Genomic DNA, 23763 nt, shown 5'->3' with positions numbered 1-23763 from the left:
CCATGTCTGGCTTCCAGAGGAAACAGGTGAAACCAGGGAGTAAAAGAAAGGCTCCAGGCTACTCACTGACTTGAGGAAATGACTTGAAGCCCAAGGGAATTCTTGGGTGGAGAGAGGGAACTCACACATTTAATACACTGAATCCGAATGTGCAGACAGAGCAGAGCTCGGGCGGTCTGACCAAGACCGGGCTCCCCCGCAGAGCACACTCCCCCTACCTTCACCCCGCCATCAGGGCACAGAAAAGCAGATGGAACCTCATTTACCCACAATACTAGCCCACAAACTACAGCTTGGAGGGGAGAAGCCAGGGGGCCCCAAGATGACACAGCTAGAACAAGTAGACAGCTTTCTACACATCAGCCAGAACAAAGAAATCACATGGCAATTACTGATACATCAGGGAGACCGAGGCCGTGGAGAAGAGAGGGTGCAAAGGCAGGTAAAAATCCAAGCCAAGAAACAAAAAATACAACAAATGGATGAGGGACAGAAGGAAATTTACCACAATGGCCTTCTACTATACAACGAGCTCAAAACACAGTATTTCCAAGATGAAATTTTAAAAACGAAAGAGAATATGATATCGTAGGCAACAAAAACAAACTGAGGACCAAAACTACATTATTAAAAAACTAGTCAATAAACTTGAGCCATGGAACAGGGTCAACGCTGCCGAAAACTGAACTGGTGTTGGAGGAAAAAGCTTGAGATAATCATGGTGAATGAGACAAAAAGGTTAGAACAGAAATGTATAGATGGAGAAGACATAAAGGTGACTCGACACAAGGGTAGTTGACGTGTCTGAGGGAGAGAACCCAAACATGAGATGGAAGATGTATTCAAACACAGAATACAGAAGAAAATTCTTCCAAAGTGGAGAAAGCATAGAGTCTGCAGCCCACAGGCGTACACTGTCCCAGGAAAACCGGAGGCAGAATATTCTATACCGTGACATAGTCTAGTCAGCTAGCAGAGTTCGAGAATTAAGAAGCGGGGTGCCTGGGTGGCACAACGGTTAAGCGTCTGCCTTCAGCTCAGGGCGTGATCCCGGCGTTGTGGGATCGAGCCTCACATCAGGCTCTTCCGCTATGAGCCTGCTTCTTTCTCTCCCACTCCCCCTGCTTATGTTCCCTCTCTCGCTGGCTGTCTCTATCTCTGTCGAATAAATAAATAAAATCTTAAAAAAAAAAAAGAATTAAGAAGCCTCTTCAGGCAGAAAAAGGAAAACACTTACAAGGGTNATGTTCCCTCTCTCGCTGGCTGTCTCTATCTCTGTCGAATAAATAAATAAAATCTTTAAAAAAAAAAGAATTAAGAAGCCTCTTCAGGCAGAAAAAGGAAAACACTTACAAGGGTAAGAAATCATGCAGGCCTCCACGATGCTATTCAAATACCAAGGCGACAGGAGGACCCCATCCAGCATAGATGGATAGGGATGGGGGTCTTGAGAGTCGTGGATCCTGTAGGTCTTCCCCATCTTTGTCCCCCTGTGCCACCAGGTTCCACTGGGAGACAGGCCCCTCCCATAGGCAGCTTCTGATTCGACACAGAAGACGCAGCCCCCCCTCAGCCTTTTGGGAATAAACTATCTCCCTTTAACAAGGGCCTTTGATTTTCCTGACTGCCTCCATGCCTGTCTCCTGACTGTCACCAAACTCTTATCATTTCTTCCTGCCTCCTGTTGGGCTCTTGTTTCCATTTCCCAGCCCTTTCACCTCCCCCAGCACTTCTGGTCTACACCCTCTCAGCTTCCTAAATATCCAGCTCCAGGGTTCCAACTCCCTCTTCCAAACCACTCACTCAACCTGGGAATCCTGGACACCTCTAGCAGCCCAGCCTGGGGCAGGGCGTTGGGGCTTCTAGTCTGAATGAAGAAACAAGATTTGCACGAGTGACACTGCTGCTGCCCAACTGAGTGCTGCCGTCAGAGCCAGAGCAGTGATGCGAAGGAGTTCCACACATGTCACAGCAGCCTGATAAAAGTACCGGGTTGGGTTTGGATTCCAGAGAAGCCCCTTCTCCTCCACTCCCCTTGTCTACTTACACTGCCAGCAGACTCCTGTGCGCCAATTGGCTTTAACCAAACTTTCCTACTTCCAGTCTTCCTTATGTGCCTCCTGGGTCTTTCTATACCTCATTCCATAGTCCCTGGACAGCTTCTCCCAGCCTCCCTTCCCCTCCCAGGTCCTGGTGAGTTGGAGGCAGGACAAAGGGGTCATGTTTCCGGCCCTGCCCCAGACACAGGGACCAGAACCCCTTGAGCTCTGCTCCTGCACCAGTAGGTTTTCTTCCCTTGCCCCTCCTTTTGCCGGGTGGAGTCCCCCACCCCCCNGTGGAGTCCCCACCCCCGTCCCTAGATCTGCAGCACTCCGCCGAGCATTCCAATTCCCTAGTTCCCAACCAGACTTTGGATTCATTCTTGACTCCCCTTCCTTCTGGTCTTTCCTAGATCAGATTTATCCTTCCTTCAAAACATCCTTCACAGTCATGTTGCCATGTTCCTTCTGCCACCTTCTTAAACTAGGCTTCGGTTGATAGAGGAGAGCCTCTTAACTGTTTCCCCTGGTTCCCATCCATCTTTGAAATCAGCCTTCCTGAAATACCCCCCTGCTCATCTTTACTTGAAAACCTTCAAGCTTCCCTTCCCCACTGATAGACAAAAGCCAAACTCCCTGCTCCGACACCGTGAGTCCCCCCCACCCACCTTTCCAGCCACGTTCTGCAAGAGGACCCTCTGCTCCCACCAGACTGGCCTATTCGCTGCCACCAAACAGCCTGACTTTCCCCTCGGTATCTTTAGGACACTGCTTGGAACACTGTCATTGTCTTCACCTGTCTGGTTCTTCATCATCTTCCCAGGCCCAGGACCCACCCCACCTTCCCTGAGAAGCCTTCCCTATCACCCCCTACACTTACCCAGCCACCCCGGATTTCTGATGCTGCGTGTATCTGTATCTATCATCAGGATCTTGGCATAAGTTACATTACATCATTAGCAGTCTTTCCCCATATTTATTCCACTCTTTCAACCAGACCGTGAGCCTCTGGAGGGCAGCAGCTATTCGCATACTTCTCTGACTCTTCACTGCCCCACAGAGGGATTCTGGAAACACCTGCTGCCACTCATTTACCTGGGACCCCTCATGTGACCCTCATTTTCCTAGTCTTGTCTCTCGTGGATATCTGACCCCATTCCCTCAGGGTATCACAGGGTTGTCACCAAACAAGAACCAGTCACCTCGCTCTGTTCACCCTCCATAAATACCCCTACTGACTCCCAGAAGGAGGGAGGGAATGGCCATTCTGATAGAAGGATGTGATCCGTAAGGATGCTTCTCTTGGTTTTCCAGTCTCCCAGGACAGAGAATCAGACAAACAAACTGGTGCCTGGGTTTTCGGCTTTCAGATGGACCTACACATCGTCCAGTCTCTGGTCTGGAAAATCACACCAGATATCTAAGAGCAGGGGAGGCACGGTTGCCGTTTAGAAGAGTCACTAACACACATGTTCCCGCAGCAATTAGCGTGTAACCCAAAGCAATTACACATGACCTCCAAGCCCTTAGTAATTACCCTATGAACTTACCAATCACTCATAGCAATTAGCTGGGAGCTAATTTGCACTCTAAAGTTCCCACCGGGGAGGCAGAGGTAACCCCGGTCCCCAATTCCTGCCAGGGATACTATCTCCCAGGTAATTACCTTGATGGGGCTTTGCTGTCTAATTACAAGTGATGGCTTTTCTCTGTTTCTCCAAGTCTGGGAAATGAGAAGAACTTACCCTATCCCTGTGCCAAAGCACAAGAGTGCATCATCCGATTGTTGAATGTGGCAGAAATCGTGTAAGAGATTGGTGACTTATATTCCAATCAGCTTGGTATAGTTATTATATTTGCAGAGTGAGAAACCAGTAGCTTAATTCCCGTTTTCTGATTATGGTGTTCTGGCTTCTCGAAGCACTTCTATAGCTCTCCTGTCATTTGGCCTCACAATAATCCCCATGGGGCCAACAGGAGATGATCATTCTCATTTTAAAAAGGAGAAACTGAGGCCAGAAGATTCAGTACCATGAAGAGAAGAGCAAAGCTATCCAGGCTTCCAACCCAACTGTGGAGTAAACATGCAGCCCCAGCGGGACGCAGCCGGGAGTGGCGGGGGAGGGGGGCGGGGGCAGAGCAGCACTCACAGCACCACAAGGCTGGTGAGGTTCTGGAAGGCGTAGTCAGGGATGTGGCTGATGCGGTTGAGGGCCAGGGTCATGGCCTGCAGGGCAGGGAGGTTGTTGAGGGCCCTGACAGGGATCTCGGTGAGTGCATTGTCGTCCAGCCACAGGTGGCGGAGGGAAGACAGCCCCTCAAAGCTCCTCTCCGGGACCAGGGAGATGAGGTTGGCATCTAGGCGCCTGGTGGGAGAGAGGATGGAAAGGATCAATCCAGGGCAAGATGCAGACCAAGATTTGGGACTGAGCTGAGCTGGGCCAGCCCAGACCCCAGCAGGGCCTTCGAGGTACCCTAGGACAAAAGCTGCGACTTGGTCCGCACTTAGCCTATACCCCACCTCTTCAAGTTCCCAGGTTTCACCTCCATTCCAACCCATAATTCTTGATCCTTTATGCTGTATGTTCCTATTTATGGCATCAGCTCTTCCTCCCAGACCCAAAGTTGACCCGTAGCCCCTGTGTGGATAACCAATCTTTCCCTCACACCCGCAGGTTTCTAAATCTATGCCATGGCTCCCCTGCTTTGGGTGTGACACTATTCTTCCCAACCCTGTCCTGCTCAAGGCCTATAGCAGGGATGTTCCCACCATCTATAGAGGGAAATCTCTTCCCTCTGGACCCATCCAAAGAAAATGTCTCCCCAAAGATTCAAGCCAATTCCCTGTCATGCAGCCCTAGCACCACTTGCTCCTTGTCTCTTCAAGGACCTGGTCGTTGACGAAGTGCCTGCCAAAGTCCTGGGGCTTCTTGCTTAGCTGATTCCCCCTAAATGCTACAGTTGAAGTCCTTGCTAGGCTACTTTTCAGAACAGGTAGACAGATGGTGGTGATCCTGACTGCGAGACAACCAGAGGTTCCTTAGGGACATGGGAACTTCTGATGCAAATTCTAGAAGATCTAGAAGTTCAGCCCAGCAAAACAAGGAGATTGCCCACCTTAGCTTTTTACAGCTGTGTCCCAGCCATGATGTCCTTTATCAACACACTATTGTCTTCTGCCTCCTGGTCTGGGACTTGGGCTGAAATCCGATCACCCTAAGTAGCTGGTCCCACAGGGACCAGGCTGGCCTGTGACTCTGGACCTACTCCTGAACTTTTCTATGTTGAGGCAGGCTTTGCCCTGAGGCATGGCTCTCCCACACATATATGGCACCTCAGTCACTGACACCCAGCCTTTGTCCACAGAGGCCCTAAGACTCCATAGCCCTGAACCTTAAGAACAACTGATGTGACTGGGGGTGTGGGGTGGGCAGAGGAAGGTCCAGCTGGGCTTCTATCTCTTCCCTAAGCCATTTCACCAGCACCCTTCTTGCCAAATATCTTAAGGGCCACTGGAGAAACTCCCTGGCTCACCACCAAGGGGAGTGAACAGGTCAATGCTGGAACCTTAGATGGGAAAGCAAATGACCTGAATTATCCTTGAAAGCTGAAATTAGGAAAGACTTCCCGCCCACATCAAACCTGACCGGATGAGACCAAAAACCCTTCGGTGAGTGCTCTCTACTGGCAAGGCCTATCACTCCAGATGTGGTCTCCCAAGGGTGGTCACCATACTCTTCACGGTCTGACTGGCTGAAACTTCGTGAAAATATAGACTCCCAAGGTCCTCCCCAGGATAGTGTAGTTCAGAAGGTCCAGAGGGGGCCTGGGAATCTGTTTTTGTTTTTTGTTTTTTTTTTAAGTAGGCTCTACGCCCTGCATGGAGCCCAACATGGGGCTTGAACTCATGACTCTGAAATCAAGACCTGAGCCAAGATCAAGAATCGGGTGCTTCACCAACTGAGCCACCCAGGTGCCCCTGGGAATCTGTTTCTAAAGAACATCCTAGATGTTTCTGTGCACAGACACGTTTGGGAAATATTGGATAAACATCACCTATGACGAAGACAATGTCCTTGCCCTTCCTGACGTAGCTTACAATACAGTGGGAAACCCAGACATATTCACAGGACAGTGACGGCAGGGGAAGCACAGGTGCACGGCGTCTGGAAAGGCCTCCAAGAGAAAGTCATGTTTACATAGAGACCTGGTGGCCCGAGGAGGAACTGGTCAGGGGAGGAGATGGGGAAAAGAATCCCAAGCAGAGGGAAGGCAGGTGGGAAGGTGAAGGTGCAGCACGGTAGGGGGCTGAGAGTGGTCAGGTAGGGTTGCAGCAGGGGAGGGAGGGGAAGCATGAGAGGAGAGTGTAAGGTGAGCTAGCCAGGCAGGTGGAGCCAGAGCTCGCAGGGCCTTGTAAGCAATGCTGTGTTAAAGGAAACAAGGATAACGAGACTGAAGAAAGAGAAATTAGGGAATCCATCCCATTTACAATAACACCAAAAACCATACGTTACCTTGGTTAACTTAACCAGAGACGTAAAGGACCTATATCCTAGAAACTATAGATCACTTTTGAAAGATATTGAGGAAGACATAAAAAGATGGAAAAATATTCCATGCTCATGGATTGGAAGAATTAACATAGTTAAAATGTCCATACTACCCAGAGCAATCTACACTTTCAATGCTATCCCGATCAAAATACCGAGGACATTTTTCAAAGAACTGGAACAAATAGTCCTTAAATTTGTATGGTCCTTAAATTTGTATGGAAACAGAAAAGGCCCCGAATCTCCAAGGAACTGTTGAAAAGGAAAAACAAAGCCGGATTTCGAGCTGTACTACAAAGCTGTGATCACAAAGACAGCATGATCACAAAGACAGCATGGTACTGGCACAAAAACAGACACATCGACCAATGGAACAGAATAGAGAACCCAGAAATGGACCCTCGGCTCTTTGGGCAACTAATCTTTGATAAAGCAGGAAAAAACATCCGGTGGAAAAAAGACAGTCTCTTCAATAAATGGTGCTGGGAAAATTGGACAGCTACATGCAAAAGAATGAAACTTGACCACTCTCTCACACCATACACAAAAATAAACTCCAAATGGATGAAAGACCTCAATGTGAGACAGGAATCCATCAAAATTCTAGAGGAGAACATAGGCAACAACTTCTATGACATCGGCCAGAGCAACCTTTTTCACGACACATCTCCAAAGGCAAGAGAAATAAAAGATAAAATGAACTTATGGGACTTTATCAGGATAAAGAGCTTCTGCACAGCCAAGGAAACAGTCAAAAAAACTAAGAGACAGCCCACGGAATGGGAGAATATATTTGCAAAGGACACCACAGATAAAGGACTGGTATCCAAGATCTACAANTGTGGTCCATATATACAATGGAATATTACTCAGCTATCAGAAAGAACGAATTCTCAACATTTGCTGCAACATGGACGGCACTGGAGGAGATAATGCTAAGTGAAATAAGTCAAGCAGAGAAAGACAATTATCATATGATTTCTCTCATCTATGGAACATAAGAACTAGGATGATCGGTAGGGGAAGAAAGGGATAAAGAAAAGGGGGGTAATCAGAAGGGGGAATGAAACATGAGAGACTATGGACTATGAGAAACAAACTGAAGACTTCAGAGGGGAGGGGGTGGGGGAATGGGATAGACTGGTGATGGGTAGTAAGGAGGGCACGTATTGCATGGTGCACTGGGTGTTATACGCAACTAATGAAGCATCAAACTTTACATCGGAATCAGGGGATGTACTGTATGGTGATTAACATAATATAATAAAATAAAATTTAAAAAAATTGTAGGATGTCTTTAAGGTAAAAAAATAAATAAATAAATAAATAAATAAATAAATAAATAAAAATAAAGGAAACAAGGAGCCACTGAAGGGTTTTAAGCAAAGGAAGAACATAACCAGGTATCTGTTTTGAAAAGATTCCTCTGCAGACCTTGTTGGTATAGGAAAAGGGCCAGACTGGAGGCAGGAAGATCAGCAAAGAGAGTTGATTTACACAACCTCCTTGTCCAGAAAGTCACAGCCATGGCCATAGAAGCTTGAGAAGTGAATCTGGCCACTCTGGTGTCCAGTCCCCAAAACCGTCCACTCCTAGTGGTAGTTCCTGTTGCTCCTGAGCTGGGATAGTACTGGGCTGGCCTGGTGGGCTCCCTGGCACAATAAAGTCATCCAGCAGTTTCTGGGAGTCTTCTTAGCATCCCATAAGAATGCCACTGCCCCACTTCCTTCCACTCGGTGAGGGCAGTGTCTTGGCCCCAGCCTTCTCAGAGACCGCAGACAGACAGCTGAGCCCTGGGTCTGACTTAGAACCACACAGGCAAAGTGCCCTTTGAGATGGCCTTAAGCAAAGATAGGATTCAGACAAGGAGAGGTGGAAGGTGGTGTATCATGAGTGAAGGCCTTGAGGCAGGAGATAGAGGGCCAATGTGGATGCGGGAAGTGGGCACAGATTTCAGACATCCTTAGGAAGTCAAATCGATAAGGCCCAACAACCCACTGAATGTAGGGGACCAGGACAGTTGGGGCCTGGCTCGTCAAACAGGCCTGGGTCTGGTGCTCTGCAACTGCCTACCTAAAGGGGGGATTAACAGACCCAGGAAGCTGGAATCCCCAAGATGGGGAGTGCTCCCTCTCTCTCTAAAGCCTTGGGCTGGGAGCAATGCTGTAGTGACAACTATGACACCAACAGCAGTCAACGCTTCCACGTATTGAGCCCTTGTCCTATGCCAGGTGCAGAGCCAGGGACAAGTGTGTGATCCGCGCCTTGCAGCAATGCCACGGGGAAGCTCTGGTTAGCCCCATTTTACAGAGATTAAGCCGCCCACGGTCACTTAGCTAGTGAGCCATGGAGCTGGAGTTCCAACCCAGGTTATCTGGTGCCAAAATCCACGTGCCTTGCCACCGTGTGATGCTCGTACTGGGGGGCATGAGGAGGGTGAGAACCCGCTGACCTATTTGACAGAGCCTGGGAAACAGGGCAGAGGCCGTGACTGGGCCCCTGCTACGTGGTGGCCCCTGCTCTATGGACAGAGGAAGGTGCTACGGGGCAGACAGGAAGTGGCGCTGGGGCAGGGCAACAGGGAAACAATCTTTTCCTCTGTGGCTGTGGGGGCATTTGGAAGCTGCCTCTCGTGCACATGCGTATACGTGTGAGGACACACGTGACCCACACATGTGCATGTGTGCACTTTCACATGCAACCTGTGGCCCCAATTAGACCACCGCCTGCATGTTGGGCAACCCAGAGGCAGGAGGGCCTGAGAAGGGCCGCTTCTCCCAGAGGCCAGGCAAAGCACAGTCCTAGCTCAGGATGCTGCTTTCCCAGGTAAGGGCTGGATGGGACCCGCCGCCAGGCCCCTTTCCGCTCTGTGAGAGGGGACGCCTCTCCCGCCAGGCCTTGCAGATCTCCCGGAGCTGCGGTGCAGCGTGCCTGGGGCTGCAGGAGGAAGGTGCCTACAGCCCTGTTCCTGATATCTGGGGACCGGGACATGCCAGAGGGGGAAACCAGGCAAGCTGGCAAATGAAGAAGGTGGGATAAGCACATGGAAGAAATCAGTCAGATCTGAATTTGTGTTTGGGGTGAGCAGAATGTCCAAGGATTTCACTCAGGCCAGGCAGGCTTGGGCTGGGATGTGGACCCAGCAGAGCATTGATGGATTTAGCAAAAAAAAATACATGTTGCCCATTGAAATTTGAATTTTGGGTAAATAACAAATAACTGTTAGTATAAATATGTCCCACGCAATATTTGGGATGGCGCCCAGTCAAATTTGAATTTCAGATATACAAGGAACAACTTTTTAAGAATAAGTAGGTCCCACGCAATATTCCTATTTTATGTGGTGACTCTAACCCCAGGGGCTCCTGTGAGCGTGGAGGACGTGTGGGCTTAGTCAGAAAGCCCCTCTCTTACCTTTTGGGTTGGTTTCCTCGCTATATAATGTGACTACTTGCCCACCCCAGAGACTGTTTTGAGGTTAAATGCAGACAAAAGGCCCCAGCATTACCTTCCCTTCTAAAAAGGAGGTGTCCATGGGGGCCCTGGGGACCCAAGGGAGAAACTGGACAACTGGCAATTATGGGTCCTCCTGGCAGGTTTGCCTGTGAGGACAAAATACCCCCTTCAAAGTGGGCTCCTCAAGGAGCCCAAAGAGGAGTCTGGGGAGGCAGCAGGGAGGAAATGGAGAAGTACTGGCTTCTATATTCCCCCTTCCCCTCTTGTGGGACATACCCTCCCTCCCTCAGGGACCTCTGAACCTTGGGGAGCCCCGAGAAGTCCCCTGTACTCTCTCTCTGCCCCCCCAAACAGGATAGGGTGCTCTCTGAAGAAGCTGCCTGACCTCCCCTGAGTTAGGCTACAGGCTGTCCTGAGGCCCCTCTGGGGCAGGTGGGCCGGGGCTCCCATGCCATCTGGATGGGGGGGCCAAAGGAACCTACAAGCAGCCTGAATTCACCATTTGGGACTAATGGACCTTTCTGAGCAGTTCCTCATCCACAGGTGGGAGAGCCAATCCAGACGGACTCTGGTTTGGCAGGAAGAAAAGAGCAATTATACCAATTAAGTTCTGGAATAAAATCAACAACCCCCAACAGCCCTTCTCTTGCTCCCACGTGGGCCTGGGCTCCTTGAATGATTTCTGACTATAATTCTTACCTGCGGTAATAGGGCAGATTAGCAGGGACCTCACAGGCCAGTTTGGGCTTGCTTGGGCTCTGGGGAAACAGCGTAACCTCTAGAGGGCCAAACTACTCCTCATATTCTTCAGCCCCCGGCTGAGGCTGAGGCGCGGAAGGGGGCAGGGAAAGCGTGAGTGATGGCTGGGGCGCCTTCCCTCCAAGCCCAAGTCTCAAGGGGCAGGTGGTCTGAAAGTTTCCTGGCCATAGGACATTCCAGAGAGCTGGTGACACGGGGACCCAGTCCCACTGGACTAAAACGAGATCAAGACCTAACTGGGAGCAAGTAGCAGCAAAAGAGATTTAGGTTAGACAGCAAGAAGTTGTTCACTGACAGTGACCCAGAAGAACAATGGTGTAAACTCAGAATCACATTATATCAGCTTGACGGAGTCTGGCAGCCTCACTCATTTTATATAAGGAAACTGAAGCCCAGAGAGATAAAGAAAAATGCCCAAAGGGAGTGGCAGGGCTGGGACTCAAACTCAGGGCTCCTTTCCATTTTTTTCTACCAACCTGGCTTCCCTAAAAGGATTGGATGACGGAAAGACACGCACCTCTCTGAGCCATAGGAAGCATGTTTATATTCAAAAACCAAAGTCCCTTACAGCCCACAGAGCATGCAATGGACCCTTTCTACAATTTCTTGCTTTAACCCATCTTATTTCCTACCAGACCTTAGTCAAATATAAGACTAGAAGGACAGATTCAGAGCTCCTAGTGGACCACCAGCTGACTCACAGATGCTACCAGGTATTCATTTAAACGGGATCATTCATGTGAAGCTCTAAGTTCAGTGCCTGCCACCTAGTACCTGCTCCTTGGACACAGGGTGACTTTCAATCTAAAGGTCAGCACGTCCCAGAGCAGGACCAGGAGGACAGCAGGGAGAAGAGGGTGTACTGGGGGGGAGGGGTGTCTTTCTGTTCTATTACACTCAGGTCAGGTATGACTTGAGTCCTCTCTCCAGTTCTGAACTACATGATATGAGAAGACATGGTGATTATAGGACAGGATCCTTAGGAGTAGAGAGAGGCTGAAAACCAGGATCCATGAAGATAGATGGGGTTGAAGTAGGCTCTAAGGGCCAGGGACATCTGGGGAAGACTCTGGCTTTTCATCTATCTAGAGAGAGATGGTGTTTACAGGGCCCCTCCATGATGTGGCCCCCCCATCCTAAGAAAATGTCCCCAGCCAATCTTAAGCTCTGGAGCATTCCTTTCCCTCATCAGCCCATCAGGTTTTTGCAGAGCGGGAAAGGGGGGGTCAACGTGCCATTTCAGATGCAGAAGCTGAGCGAGGGGGAGCCCTGGCCGGCTCTTAACCCGTGACCTGGTCACTGAGTTTGGTGGCACTTCTCTGCTCCAACCCCCACTCCAGCCCAGCTACCTTCTTCTCTCCTTGAAGCTGCTCTCCATCCAGGCCCTCCTGGGCAGGATGGGCTATGTGATTTACGGAGCCCAATACAAAATGAGAATGGGAAACCCCTATTCCAACAAGATTAAGAATTTCAAGATGGCAAGAGCAGAGCACTAAACCTTCCGAGCCGAGGTCCTCAATAAACTGCACAGGGCACACGCCCGTGAAGCCAGCCCTGCCTCTGAGCTCAGATCCTCAAAAGCTGTGGGCCAGACCTTCTGTTCTCAATTCCTAACTACGAGTGTGAGGGTAAGAAAGAGGCCGGGGGTGAGGCACCTTGAGGCCAAGGACTGTGTATTTGGCACTCAGTTGTCAACTGGGTGCTCTGAGCAAAACCCAGGCTGGCTTTTTGCCTCGAGGCCCCCAGTCCCCTCCACAGCACATACAGGCACAGAACTGACTTTCAGCGGGACAAGGAGAAGAAAAGAGAGGACAGGGGTGGTATGGCGACGGGGGGCTTCTCCGGATCTGGTTGGGGTGGAGTAGAGGTAGGGTGGAAGAGGGAGGACATTGAAAATGAAAAAAGAACAAAAAGCAGCCACTATGGAAATGGTTATTCTGTGGGGAAAATATTCCATGTGGGAGCCGTTCATTGCCTGGAGGGACCAACAGCCCTGACGGAGAGGCTGCCAGGGAAGATGAGGGTTCCAGCAGGGAGCAGGCAGGCGCCTGCACAGCGGGAAGGAGGTGCCCCCGGGCTGTCCACAGACAGGAGGCCCCAGCCTCCTGCACCACCACCGGCCGCCAGCACCAGCCACGGGCTTCCACACGGAGGGCCACGGGGCTCTAGCAGTGTGGTGGGGGGCTGCCCCCTGTCTGTAGCATGCCCTGGCCCTGCTTAGGAGGGTGCGTGTGTCTGGGGACCAGGCCGACTCAACCAGCTTGGGCCCAGTACTCACGTGCCTTTACCTGTGCACACACTGACAGCCTCCCGAGCTCCTTTTGTGGGGACCACAGCCTGCCCCCTGAGGAGGCCCTTTGCGGTTCCCTGAGGGATTCCGTAAAGTCTCTACTGTCCCCAAATATCTCCCCACTACCCATCAGGTTGCCTGACATGCCCCTCGTTACTTGAGTCTCAACTCAATCACCAAGTGTCATTCCTTTGGTCTTGAATTCAATCAGATTGGATTTAGTTCAATCAAAAAGGATTAAAAAATTCAATCCGGTGGATTGGATTAAATCCACTAAACATTCACTGAATACCTACTGCTAGGCCAGCATTGTGTTCGGTGCTGGGATTCAAACATGCATAACACAGAGTCCCTCTTCAGAGAAGCTCTCAGACTATTTACTTTATTATTTAATAAAACAATATAAAAACTTGAGCTAACATTTACTGAGAGTTAGCTGATTGCCAGGTGTGCTCAACATTTTACATATATTTTCATATTTAACCTCCCCCCCGCCGCCCGCTGCCCCAGTCCGATGGAGTAGGAATCTCATTGTCCCCATCTTACATGTGGAAGAGCAGGCACATAGAGGTGAGGCCATTTGACTCCGAAGCCTGGGGCTTAAACGCACAACTATACACACTTCAGTCACGTGTATGGGAAATGCTCTGGAAGCTGGGTCCCACACTTTCCTCCTGTGGGAAATCCAGAAGACCTCACAGAGGAGGTGGCATTTGAGCTGGCTCCCAAGGGAGGAGTAGGAGTTTTCTGAAGAGGCAGTACTAGAGAAAGAGACACAAGGCAAAAAGAACAGCACAAGCAAAACCACAGAGGCAGGGAGGGAATCTGGTGCACAATGATGTCCAAGTGAGTGAGGAGGGTCTAGAGATGAGACAGCTGAAACTGGGAAGGGGCAGATTATAGTGGGTCACAGGTTAAACTGGCATTTTAGGAAGATCACTGAGGCTCCTGTGTTGAGATTGGATTGGGAAGGATGGGTGAAGGCAGAGGCAGGGAAACAGGTGGGACACTCTCAAGTACAGAATTCAAAGATGTCTCCTTATGAAGAATGAAGGCTCTTGGGGGTCAGGGCCCAGGAGAACAGAAAGGGTACAGACAGAGAAGGTGTGAGGCACCAAGGAAAAGCAAGCTTAGTTTTCCAAGGCTGTCAGGCCAGGAACTCTGAGGTACACACCTCACGCCCCTCAGCTGCACAGAACAGTCGGGTCCAGGGTCAGGTGCATAATTCTAGAAGTCTTGCCAGTGCTGCTCATGTGCTGGGGGACCTCAGGCTGCCCCACTACCCTGATCCGCTAGCTCATGGGGGCTGTGGGAGTTGAGTGGTAGGGAAGTCCACACTTTGCCTTAGCCAACAGTTTTTATTCCTATCCTACAATGGTAAAGAGTCAGGGGAAGGAAAAGGGAGAAGCTAAGCAATCCCTGAACCAGAGCTCTTCACCTTCAAGTGGCCATCACTCAGTCCAGGCTTATTGATGAGGCTTCCCCTTAGCAAGACATGAACGTCAGCACTTGTCTTGAAAGGCCCTTTCCAGTCTATGAAAGGAAATTTCCTAGCTAAGGAGAGCAGTCCAGTGGAGGCTCTGAGGGAGCTGACAGTTTGGGGCTAGAGTCAGAAAAGGCACTGACAGTGTGCCTACACGAGAACTAGCAACCAAGCCTTGAAGCAAGTGATCGAACTCCAGACCCAGTTCCAGGAGCTTCCCTTCACACATCTTCCCTGTGCAAGACAGTGACGTATATGTAGTCTGGGCAGCTAAGGACTTCCCAGACCCATGATTCCTCCCTCTTGGGGGCTGTAGGTCTCTGGTCTCTTCTAAGATAATACCGTCCAGTAGGGCATCCTGTGATGAAAGAAATGTTCAATATCCAAAACGGTAGCCACTAGGCACATGTGGCTGTTGAACACTCAAAATGTAGCTGGTGTGGCAGAGGAACTGCATTTCTTAATTTATTTAATTTTAATTGACACATGTCCTTAATGGCTGCCATACTGGATGACACGGCTCTAAGACATTAGAGAGGCTCAACGCAGGACATTAGGGAGACAGACATGAATGAGATGTGGTTCCTGCCTGGAGGAACTAACAGTCTAGCAGTGAGGATGAATAAATAAAATACCAATTGTGATGCAGTCTGTGTGTATGTGTGTGTGTGAGAGAGAGAGAGAGACAGAGAGAGAGAGAATGAGAGAGAGAATGAGAGCGAGAGAGAGAGAATCCATGTGTGGTATGCATCCAGAGTTGGGGAAACAAACAGAAGGGTGTGCAGAATTCATCCAAGGAAGGAAGGTACGACAGGTTTCCCAGAAGAGGTACATTTGTACTGGGCCTTGATGAATAACTGAATTTCCACCAAGTGGACAAGGACCAAACATCCCTGGCAGAGAAACAAGTGCGTGCCAAGGTGCAGACCCAAGTACAAGTGAACGAGCCGTGTGTGCCAGGAGCCAGGGCTTGAGCAAGATGGGATAAGTAATTGGGAAGAAAATGTGCTGGTCCTTGGGGCTTTATGAATCTGAACTTTAACTTCTAGGCAGTGAGAGGGTGTAGGCATTTCTCAGCTGAGGTTGAGAAACAAAACTCTGGTTGGGGAGGGGAGGCTGGCAACGGTCTTGTGCCTCTGGATGCCCAGAGCTCTTGCTTTCAGACAGGTCTCTTTCCCCTCTCTGGGTTCAGTTTCTTCATCTGCAAAGGGAGGAGGGTTAGCTTTAAGTGTCTTTCTTGCTCTGTCCTTCTAGGTGTCTATGCCTTCTTTGGACAAGTCTTCTGTGTTGTATCCCTGTGCACCCTAGACAGGGGCTTACTGGGCAGGCCAACTTATAAGCATGTGGTGTCATGCAGAGGCTTAGGGCAGCCAATCCCCACCCCCATGACCCACAAGCATTTTAAGATGACTAAAATTTTACCTATTGGACAATATTCCTTTTTAGAGTGCAGAAGTTGCCTATTAATGCTTTTTTTTTGTAATCTGGCAAGTATTATTAGGTAGACTTTTAATGGAAAACAGCTTTTTGACAGAAACGTCTGGAAACGGGACACAGACTTGGAATGCAAGAAGCTTTGGGCCAGAGAGAGCTGGGAGGGATGATCAGCCTAGGTGGGAGAAAGGTTAAGGCCAACTTTGGACATTTGAGCAACTTCACCAAGCACCCACTTAGATTGCTTTTCTCTCCATGAGACTAGAAGGCCCCTGAGGGCATGAGCTTTGTCCTTTCCCTAAAACTGGCCCACAGTGGGCATTCGATCTGGGGTTTATTTTTTGTTTTTTTTAAGATTTTATTTATTTATTTGACAGAGAGCGAGCACAGCAGGCGGAGCAGCAGGCAAAGAGGGAGGAAGAGGAGGCTCTCCGCTGAGCGGGGAGCCCGATGCAGGGCTCGATCCCAGGACCCTAGGATCTTGACCTGAGCCGAAGGCAGATGCCCAATGACTGAGCCACCCAGGTGCCCCTGTAGGGTTTTATTGATGAAATCCTAAGTGTTTCTAACACTGCTCAGAAAATTACCTGTTGAGAAGAGACTATACTAGTCATAGAAGTAAGAGCTGAAAGGGACTCCACTCAACCAAGAGAAAGGGGGTGATCATCCAAGGTCAGAGAATGAATAGATAGTAGAGCCAAAGAAGGTTTTGGGCTTTGAGTCCCGTGTTTACTTCTTTCCTGCCCTGTACACCTGGGAGAAGGTGTTCATCCACCTCGGCCCACACAGTGCCATGGAGACGCTTTCCCAGAGACCCCACAAAGGAGGATGGCTGCTCCCCTCTCTTTGTTGCTGGCTGAGGTCTTAAGAAGAGCTTGGTCTCCGAGGGCCATTTCCAGCAGAGTCCAACATTTGGGTCCCATCCCTTGGCTCCTAGCCATGCCTCTACACACCCAGAACCCATCCCCAGGCCCTCACAGATTGCGTACAAGTTCTGACAGTCCAGAAACTAAAACTCTTGGAAGTTGGAACCGGAACACTCTGGGGGGGGTGGACGGGTCCCATGGTGATGAGAGCATGGGGAGCAGAGAACCCTGACTGAGTCACCAGAAGCTTAGAGAACAAGCTGCCCTGGGTGGGGGGAGATTTGACAGAGCCTTCAATTAAGCTGTGTGTTCCTGTCATGATTGAAGGGGAAAGGGCAGCTTAGAGCTATAGCAACGCTTTTCCTTCCTTCTGCCTACACAAGGAAAGGTCTGAGTTTGTTGGAGGAAAGTGATTTCATCAGTTCTGATTTATGCCACCTAATAAGATCCTTCCCCTCTCACGTTCAGCTTTTCAACAGATCAAAGGTGGGATATTAAAACGAAGGCAATTTCAACTGGTTCTCCAGGCTATGCTAATGCCCAGATCACCCTTTCTCTCCATCTGTCAGGAGAACTGATGGATGTGCAAGAACCCCAGGAGGCAGGGAAGGCGCTTCCTTTGTATACATCAAAGGATGATACCTGAGCATTCCTCCAAGTCATTCCTTGTGTTTTAATCGGCAGCAATATATAAAAATAATTACCCACCGTTCCAGGAGGGAGGCAGGGATAAGACTCTGTGTATAGCCTTTATGAGATTCCCCTGAAGACAGAGACCTACAGATCTGGGCTGAAGGCCAGCTTTGTGGGTGACGATCCCGGAATCCTCGGGTGGGGACTACAAAAAGCCATCTCACCCATCCCCCAGCCTCTAGCCATTGGATTCCAGACATCAGGCTGGCTTCTGGGGGACCTTCCTGGGCTGTCTGGGATGTGTTTGAGAGCTGGGTCCTGTGGTTGCTGGGGCCTGGATGCCTGCCCTTGGCAAAAGGCAGCTGTGGTTGGTGGAGGGAGAGGTACATGGGGATTTTCCCAACTTGCCTCTCCAGAGAGGGGGCAGTGATGTCATGGGTTAAGGGAATATAAGCAACATCACAACACTTTAAAGATACTTAAAGGCCATCCCAGCAGACTTTGCAGTAATAGGTGCCATGGGAAACCAAGCCACGTAGTAATACTTTAAATGTACCATGGGAAGAGGAGGAGAAGGAGGAAAGGAAAAAATCTGTATCGGATCTGGCTTCCTTAACACAGGGTTCCAGTCCTTCCCATTCCTCATTTCTAGGGGCTCCCAAGCTCCCTGTGGATCAGTATGAGTACTAGGGAGGTTATAGATGTACGGTATCAATCTTCTCCTCCCCAACCTCTCTATTTCCCATCAGTCTATCTATCCATCGATCCATTGATCCATCCACTCGTCCATCCGTCCATCCATCCATCCATCCATCCATCCATCCATCCATCCATCCATCCATTCAGACTAGAGAATCCCTCCCTCCTCTGACACAATGGGTGCGATCTTGTCTTTCCCTTGATCAGAGTCATCCATAGCTTCCAGTAAACTCTAAACACTTTAAGCTTGGGTTTCAAGATTCCTTTCCTGGAATGACTCTCTCCCTAGTCTCGTTTCTCCGGAAGGTCCCCCCTCTCCATTTCATCCAGGAAATATGCCTCTCTGTCTCCCTCCTCGTCCCAGAGTTCATGGTTTATTTATCTCTGTACCTGTGAAAGGTTGGTGCCACCATTTGAAATATGCTTCTCCCACCTCTCTTCAAAGCTCTACTCAAAAATCCTCTCCTTCGGGAGCCTCCTGACCTAACCCCACATGGTGCTGGTCCTTCCTATACTTATCATCTTCTCAGTCCTTCCTGATTGATCTGTAAGTACTCACTGTACCCCAACTCCGTATTAAAGGCACTGACACAGCGAGACTAGCCATAATTCCTCTCCTCTGGCCTAGGAGGGAAAAAGAAAGAATGAAAGAAATGAAAGAAACAATGAAAAGAAAACACACTCAAGCTGTTTTCAGTTCAAATGGAGGAAAACTTAGCTACCTTCTCACTGAAACACCCGTGAAGACACAGAAAAATGGATGAAAACTTAGACCTTGACCAAAAGCAACATTTAACCAGGATCTGATACCTCTGCTAGCTCTGAGGTCAATGGAACCAATCCTCCTTCCCCATCTATCTATCCTGAATCAGAATCCAGAAAACTGGACAGCCACATTCCTATACTGTGTGAACGATGCTTGCTGAGGTAGCAAATGTACTATCCACCACCACTACCACCCTCACCCCATTTGTAAATTTACCCAGAGATTTCAACTCCCTGAAAATAATAGGGCAGGAAGGTGGAGAGAAGGATTGGAAGTGACAGCTTCATCCTGGGAGGTGAGTGTCCCCAAGGCAAGGACCATCCTGTGGCAGATAGAGGGCAGCCCTAGTGGTCACGCATCTTGAGACAGAGCTCCACCGTAGCGTCACCTAAGGAGCTGCCTAAAACCATGGTGCCTGGGCCTATCCCTAGAATTTCTGAGTCAATTTGTTTGGGTGGGGGCTAAATACAGTATCATTTAAAATTTCTTCCAGTGATTCTAATGTTCAGCCAGGGTAGCAAACCACTGGTGTAGGCTTTCATATAGTCCTTGGTTGAGAGAATCAGAGAACTATTCTCTGGGTGGGGAGTAAGATTCTACCACAGGACACCAGAGCTACACCAGATGAGTATTTGCTTAGATGCTGCAAATTGGCCTGGGATTTGTACACACCAACCTGCTTTCCATCTGTGTATCTGAGAAGCTGATTGAACTAGCACCAGGAGGCTAGAAAGCAAAACAGCATAGCTCACATGACCTCCCTAGTGACAATTACTGCACCTAGATAAAATTTACTGTATTCAAAGATAAAGAGAAAAAGCTCAAAATCCAAGAGATATTTGTTAACCCATGTTCCTAGCATTATTCACAAGAGCCAAAATGTGGAAGCAATCCAAGTATCTATTTATGGAAGAATGGATAAATAAATATGGTATATGTGTATACACATACAATGAAATATCATTCCACTGTAAAATGGAAGGAAATTCTGACCCACTCTACACCATAAATGAACCTTGGAGACATTACGCTACATGAAATACAGCAGTCACACTTATATGAGAGCTACCCAGAGCAATAAATTCATAGACAGGAAGTAGAGTGGTGGTTGCCAGAGACTGGGGGGATGGAGGAAACATGGAGCTGGTGTTTAATGGGCACAGAGTTTCAGTTTTGCAAGATGAAAAGAGGCCTGTGGATGGATGCTGGTGATGGTTACACAATGCTATGAATATACTTCATGCCACTAAACTATATACTTAAATACGGTTAAGATGGTAAATTTTATGTTATATGTATTTTGCCACATTCTTTTAAATACACTTTTTCCAAAGATAAAAATTTTAAAGCACTTTTTAGAAAAAAATTCTGAAGAACAAAAAAGTAGTAATAGCATCTCAAAACCCAGAAAAAGATCAAATCTCTGAAAATAATTTATTACCAGAATGAGAAGAAAAAAAAAGTAGAAATTTTTTTGGCATCCGCAATAAGGTACAGGAAATTATGACCTCTATGAAATAGGGGCAAAAATCCAAAGAAGAAAAAAAGCTGAGACAGAAGAACAACAGCATAAAATGGGAAAAAATAAAGGTAAATCTGGAAGACAAGTCGAAATGCAAAGGGAGCGGGGTGGGATGTGGCAATGTTGCAGGGAAAGTAAAGTTGAAAGAGCAAAATTCAGATTTGCATTGTAGGTAATAGAAGTAGAATTGGCACTAGAGAAAACTGAATCAGCAATGGGGAGAATAAACACGAGACCCGATCTTTGAAGTCAGAATACAAGATGAAAGTTATGAAAATAAGGAGAGATAAATAGGAGAGAGAATTGAATTTGAGCTAAAGAACTATAGGTATTTCTGAGGATTAAAGCCAAAGTGAATGGAGCCGAAGATGAGATAGCTCTACCTGGGGGGAAGAAACAAAACAAAACACTTGGAGGCTGAAAAAAATATATTGTTAAAAAGTGTTTATCGTGTTCCAGGTAAACTGAATGAAAAGAAATGCATAGCTAGTCACATTCTGGCAAAATTTTAATTGTAAAGAAGACATTAGGAGCATTATCAAAGAATTGACTTCTCAAAAAAAGGTCTGCGAACAAACAATTTATCAGTGAGTTCTTCCAAACTTCTAAGAAAAAAATAACTTCCATGCTTTATAAACTGTTGCAGGAATAGAAAAAGCTGGAATGATTCTCAATTTGCTCTTTGAATTCAGTTTAGACTAATAGCAAAAGCTATCAATGAAAGCACAGAAAATAAGCTATAGCTCATTCATGAATATTTTATTAGGATATAAATATTCTCCTATAACACTGACAACAGAATAATACAAAAGAATAATCTACCATCTACTACCATGAGGATAGGGTGATTCCAAGAATACTATAATAATTAAAATAATGAATTCTATTACAGTATAATGGGTTCAGTATATATAATCTCAGTACATACTGAAAAGTTACTCAGTAACATCCCCAAATCCTAATTTTAAAGACTTAAAATGTTGAAATAAAGGAATTCTTTCTCCAAATGATAAGTACTACTTATGTTAAAAAATATCAAGCATCATAGTCTATGGGAAAAATCTTAGAGATTTTCCTATTAAAATACAGAAAAAGATAAATATGTTCATTGTCATAATTGTTAATAATCATAATCATTCTTCTGAAAATTTTGATTAACTCCTAAGGCAGAAAACAGAAATAAGAGCTATACTCATTATTTGTAAATAACATTAGATAGCTCCAAATCCAAGAGAACCAATGATAAAACCCTTAAGATTAATAAAGAATTCAATAAAGTGACCAGATAAAAATATTCCACAATATTTTCCTAAATTCCAGCAACAAACAGAGGAGATAATGCTGAAAACATCTCCTTTACATTACTAATAACCTCTAAAATAAAGTTCATGAACAGGGGTGCCTGGGTGGTTCAGTCAGTTAAACATCTGACTTCAGCTCAGGTCATGATCTTGGGGTCCTGTGATCGAGCCCTGCAATCGAGCCCCATACCCCACATCTGACTCTCCGCTCAGTGAAGAGTCTGCTTCTCCCTCTCCCTCTGACCTCCCCCAACTCGTGTGCGAGCTCTCTCTCTCTCAAATAAATGAAATCTTAAAAAAAAAAAAAAAGCTCATGAACAAACAAAACAATAAATATTGTGGAAAAATTCTAGCAAGAAATACATAGGTCTTTACTATGGACTATGAGGAACAAACTGAGGACTTCAGAGGGGAGGGGGGTGGGGGAATGGGACAGACTGGTGATGGGTGGTAAGAAGGGCATGTATTATGGTACACTGGGTGTTATACGCAACTAATGGAGCATCGAACTTTACATCGGAATCCGGGGATGTACTGTATGGTGACTAACATAATAAAAAATCATTAAAAAAAAAAAAAGAAATACATAGGTCTTTAATGANTTTACATCGGAATCCGGGGATGTACTGTATGGTGACTAACATAATAAAAAATCATTAAAAAAAAAAAGAAATACATAGGTCTTTAATGAAAAAAAAACACGAAAAGATTACTGAGATGTATAAAAGATGTTCTGGGGCGCCTGGGTGGCACAGCAGTTAAGCGTCTGCCTTCGGCTCAGGGCGTGATCCTGGCGTTATGGGATCGAGCCCCACATCAGGTTCCTCTGCTGTGAGCCTGCTTCTTCCTCTCCCACTCCCCCTGCTTGTGTTCCCTCTCTCGCTGGCTGTCTCTATCTCTGTCAAATAAATAAATAAAATCTTTAAAAAAAAAAAAGATGTTTTGAATTAAGAGAAATAAGTCCTGTATGAGAATAAATTTTATAAATATGTAAATTGTCTACAATTCAACTTACAGATTTAATGTCATTCCAACTAAGATCCCAATGAGATTTTTTTGGCAGGGGTTGGGGGTATCTTCGCAAAATAAAACTAAAGTTCGTGTCATAAAATAAATAGATGAGAAAAATATAACCAAAAAATAGACTAGAAGTTCCCCCTATCAAACATTAAAATACCTATTAAGAAGCTATTAGAACTAATTAACGAGTATAGCAAGATTGTAGGTTATATGATCAATATATGAAAATCAATTGTATTTCTATACACTTACAATGAACAATCCAAAAATGAAATTAAGAAAATTCCATTTACGGGGCGCCTGGGTGGCACGGCGGTTAAGTGTCTGCCTTTGGCTCAGGGCGTGATCCCGGCGTTGTGGGATCGAGCCCCACATCAGGCTCCTCCGCTATGAGCCTGCTTCTTCCTCTCCCACTCCCCCTGCTTGTGTTCCCTCTCTCGCTGGCTGTCTCTATCTCTGTCGCATAAATAAATAAAATCTTTAAAAAAAAATTCCATTTACAATAGTATCAACAAAAATAAGATACTTAGAAATGAATTCAACAAAAACTACCAGATCTATACTCTGACAACTATAAAACGTTGTTAAAAGAAATTAAAGAATGCATAAATAAATGGCAAGATATCTCATATTCATGGGTTGGAAGACTTCATATTGTTTAGATGGTACTACTCTCCAAATTAATATACAGATTTAACACAACTGCTATTAAACTTCCAACGTCTTTTTTTTTCCCAGAAATTGACCAGTTGAGGGGCACCTGGGTGTCTCAGTTGGTTAAGTGGCCGACTCTGGGTTTCAGCTTAGGTCATGATCTTGGGTTGTTAGATTCGGCCCCCATCAGGCTCCATGCTGGGTGGAGGAGCCTGCTTGGGATTCTCTCTCTCTCCCTCTCCCTCTCCCTCTGCCTCTCCCCTTTCCCACTCCCCCACTTTAAAAAAAAAA

At 47.2% G+C, this 23763-nt stretch overlaps 1 protein-coding gene across 1 annotated transcript in view; it reads right to left on the bottom strand.

Annotated features, from left to right (window-relative positions):
* LGR6 (leucine rich repeat containing G protein-coupled receptor 6) overlaps nucleotides 1-23763 on the bottom strand; it is a gene marked incomplete at its 5' end in the record, with an annotated part of 122182 nt that overhangs the window by 40252 nt on the left and 58167 nt on the right. The window contains one exon of the mRNA XM_034667659.1: nucleotides 4190-4405. Coding sequence (XP_034523550.1) covers nucleotides 4190-4405 — 216 coding nt within the window. The remainder of the gene's footprint in view (nucleotides 1-4189; nucleotides 4406-23763) is intronic.

The sequence above is a fragment of the Ailuropoda melanoleuca genome, chromosome 8, assembly GCF_002007445.2.
Source record: "Ailuropoda melanoleuca isolate Jingjing chromosome 8, ASM200744v2, whole genome shotgun sequence".
NCBI lineage: Eukaryota > Metazoa > Chordata > Mammalia > Carnivora > Ursidae > Ailuropoda > Ailuropoda melanoleuca.
Note: the sequence above shows the minus strand (reverse complement) of the source record. Positions and strands in the feature narration are given on the sequence as shown.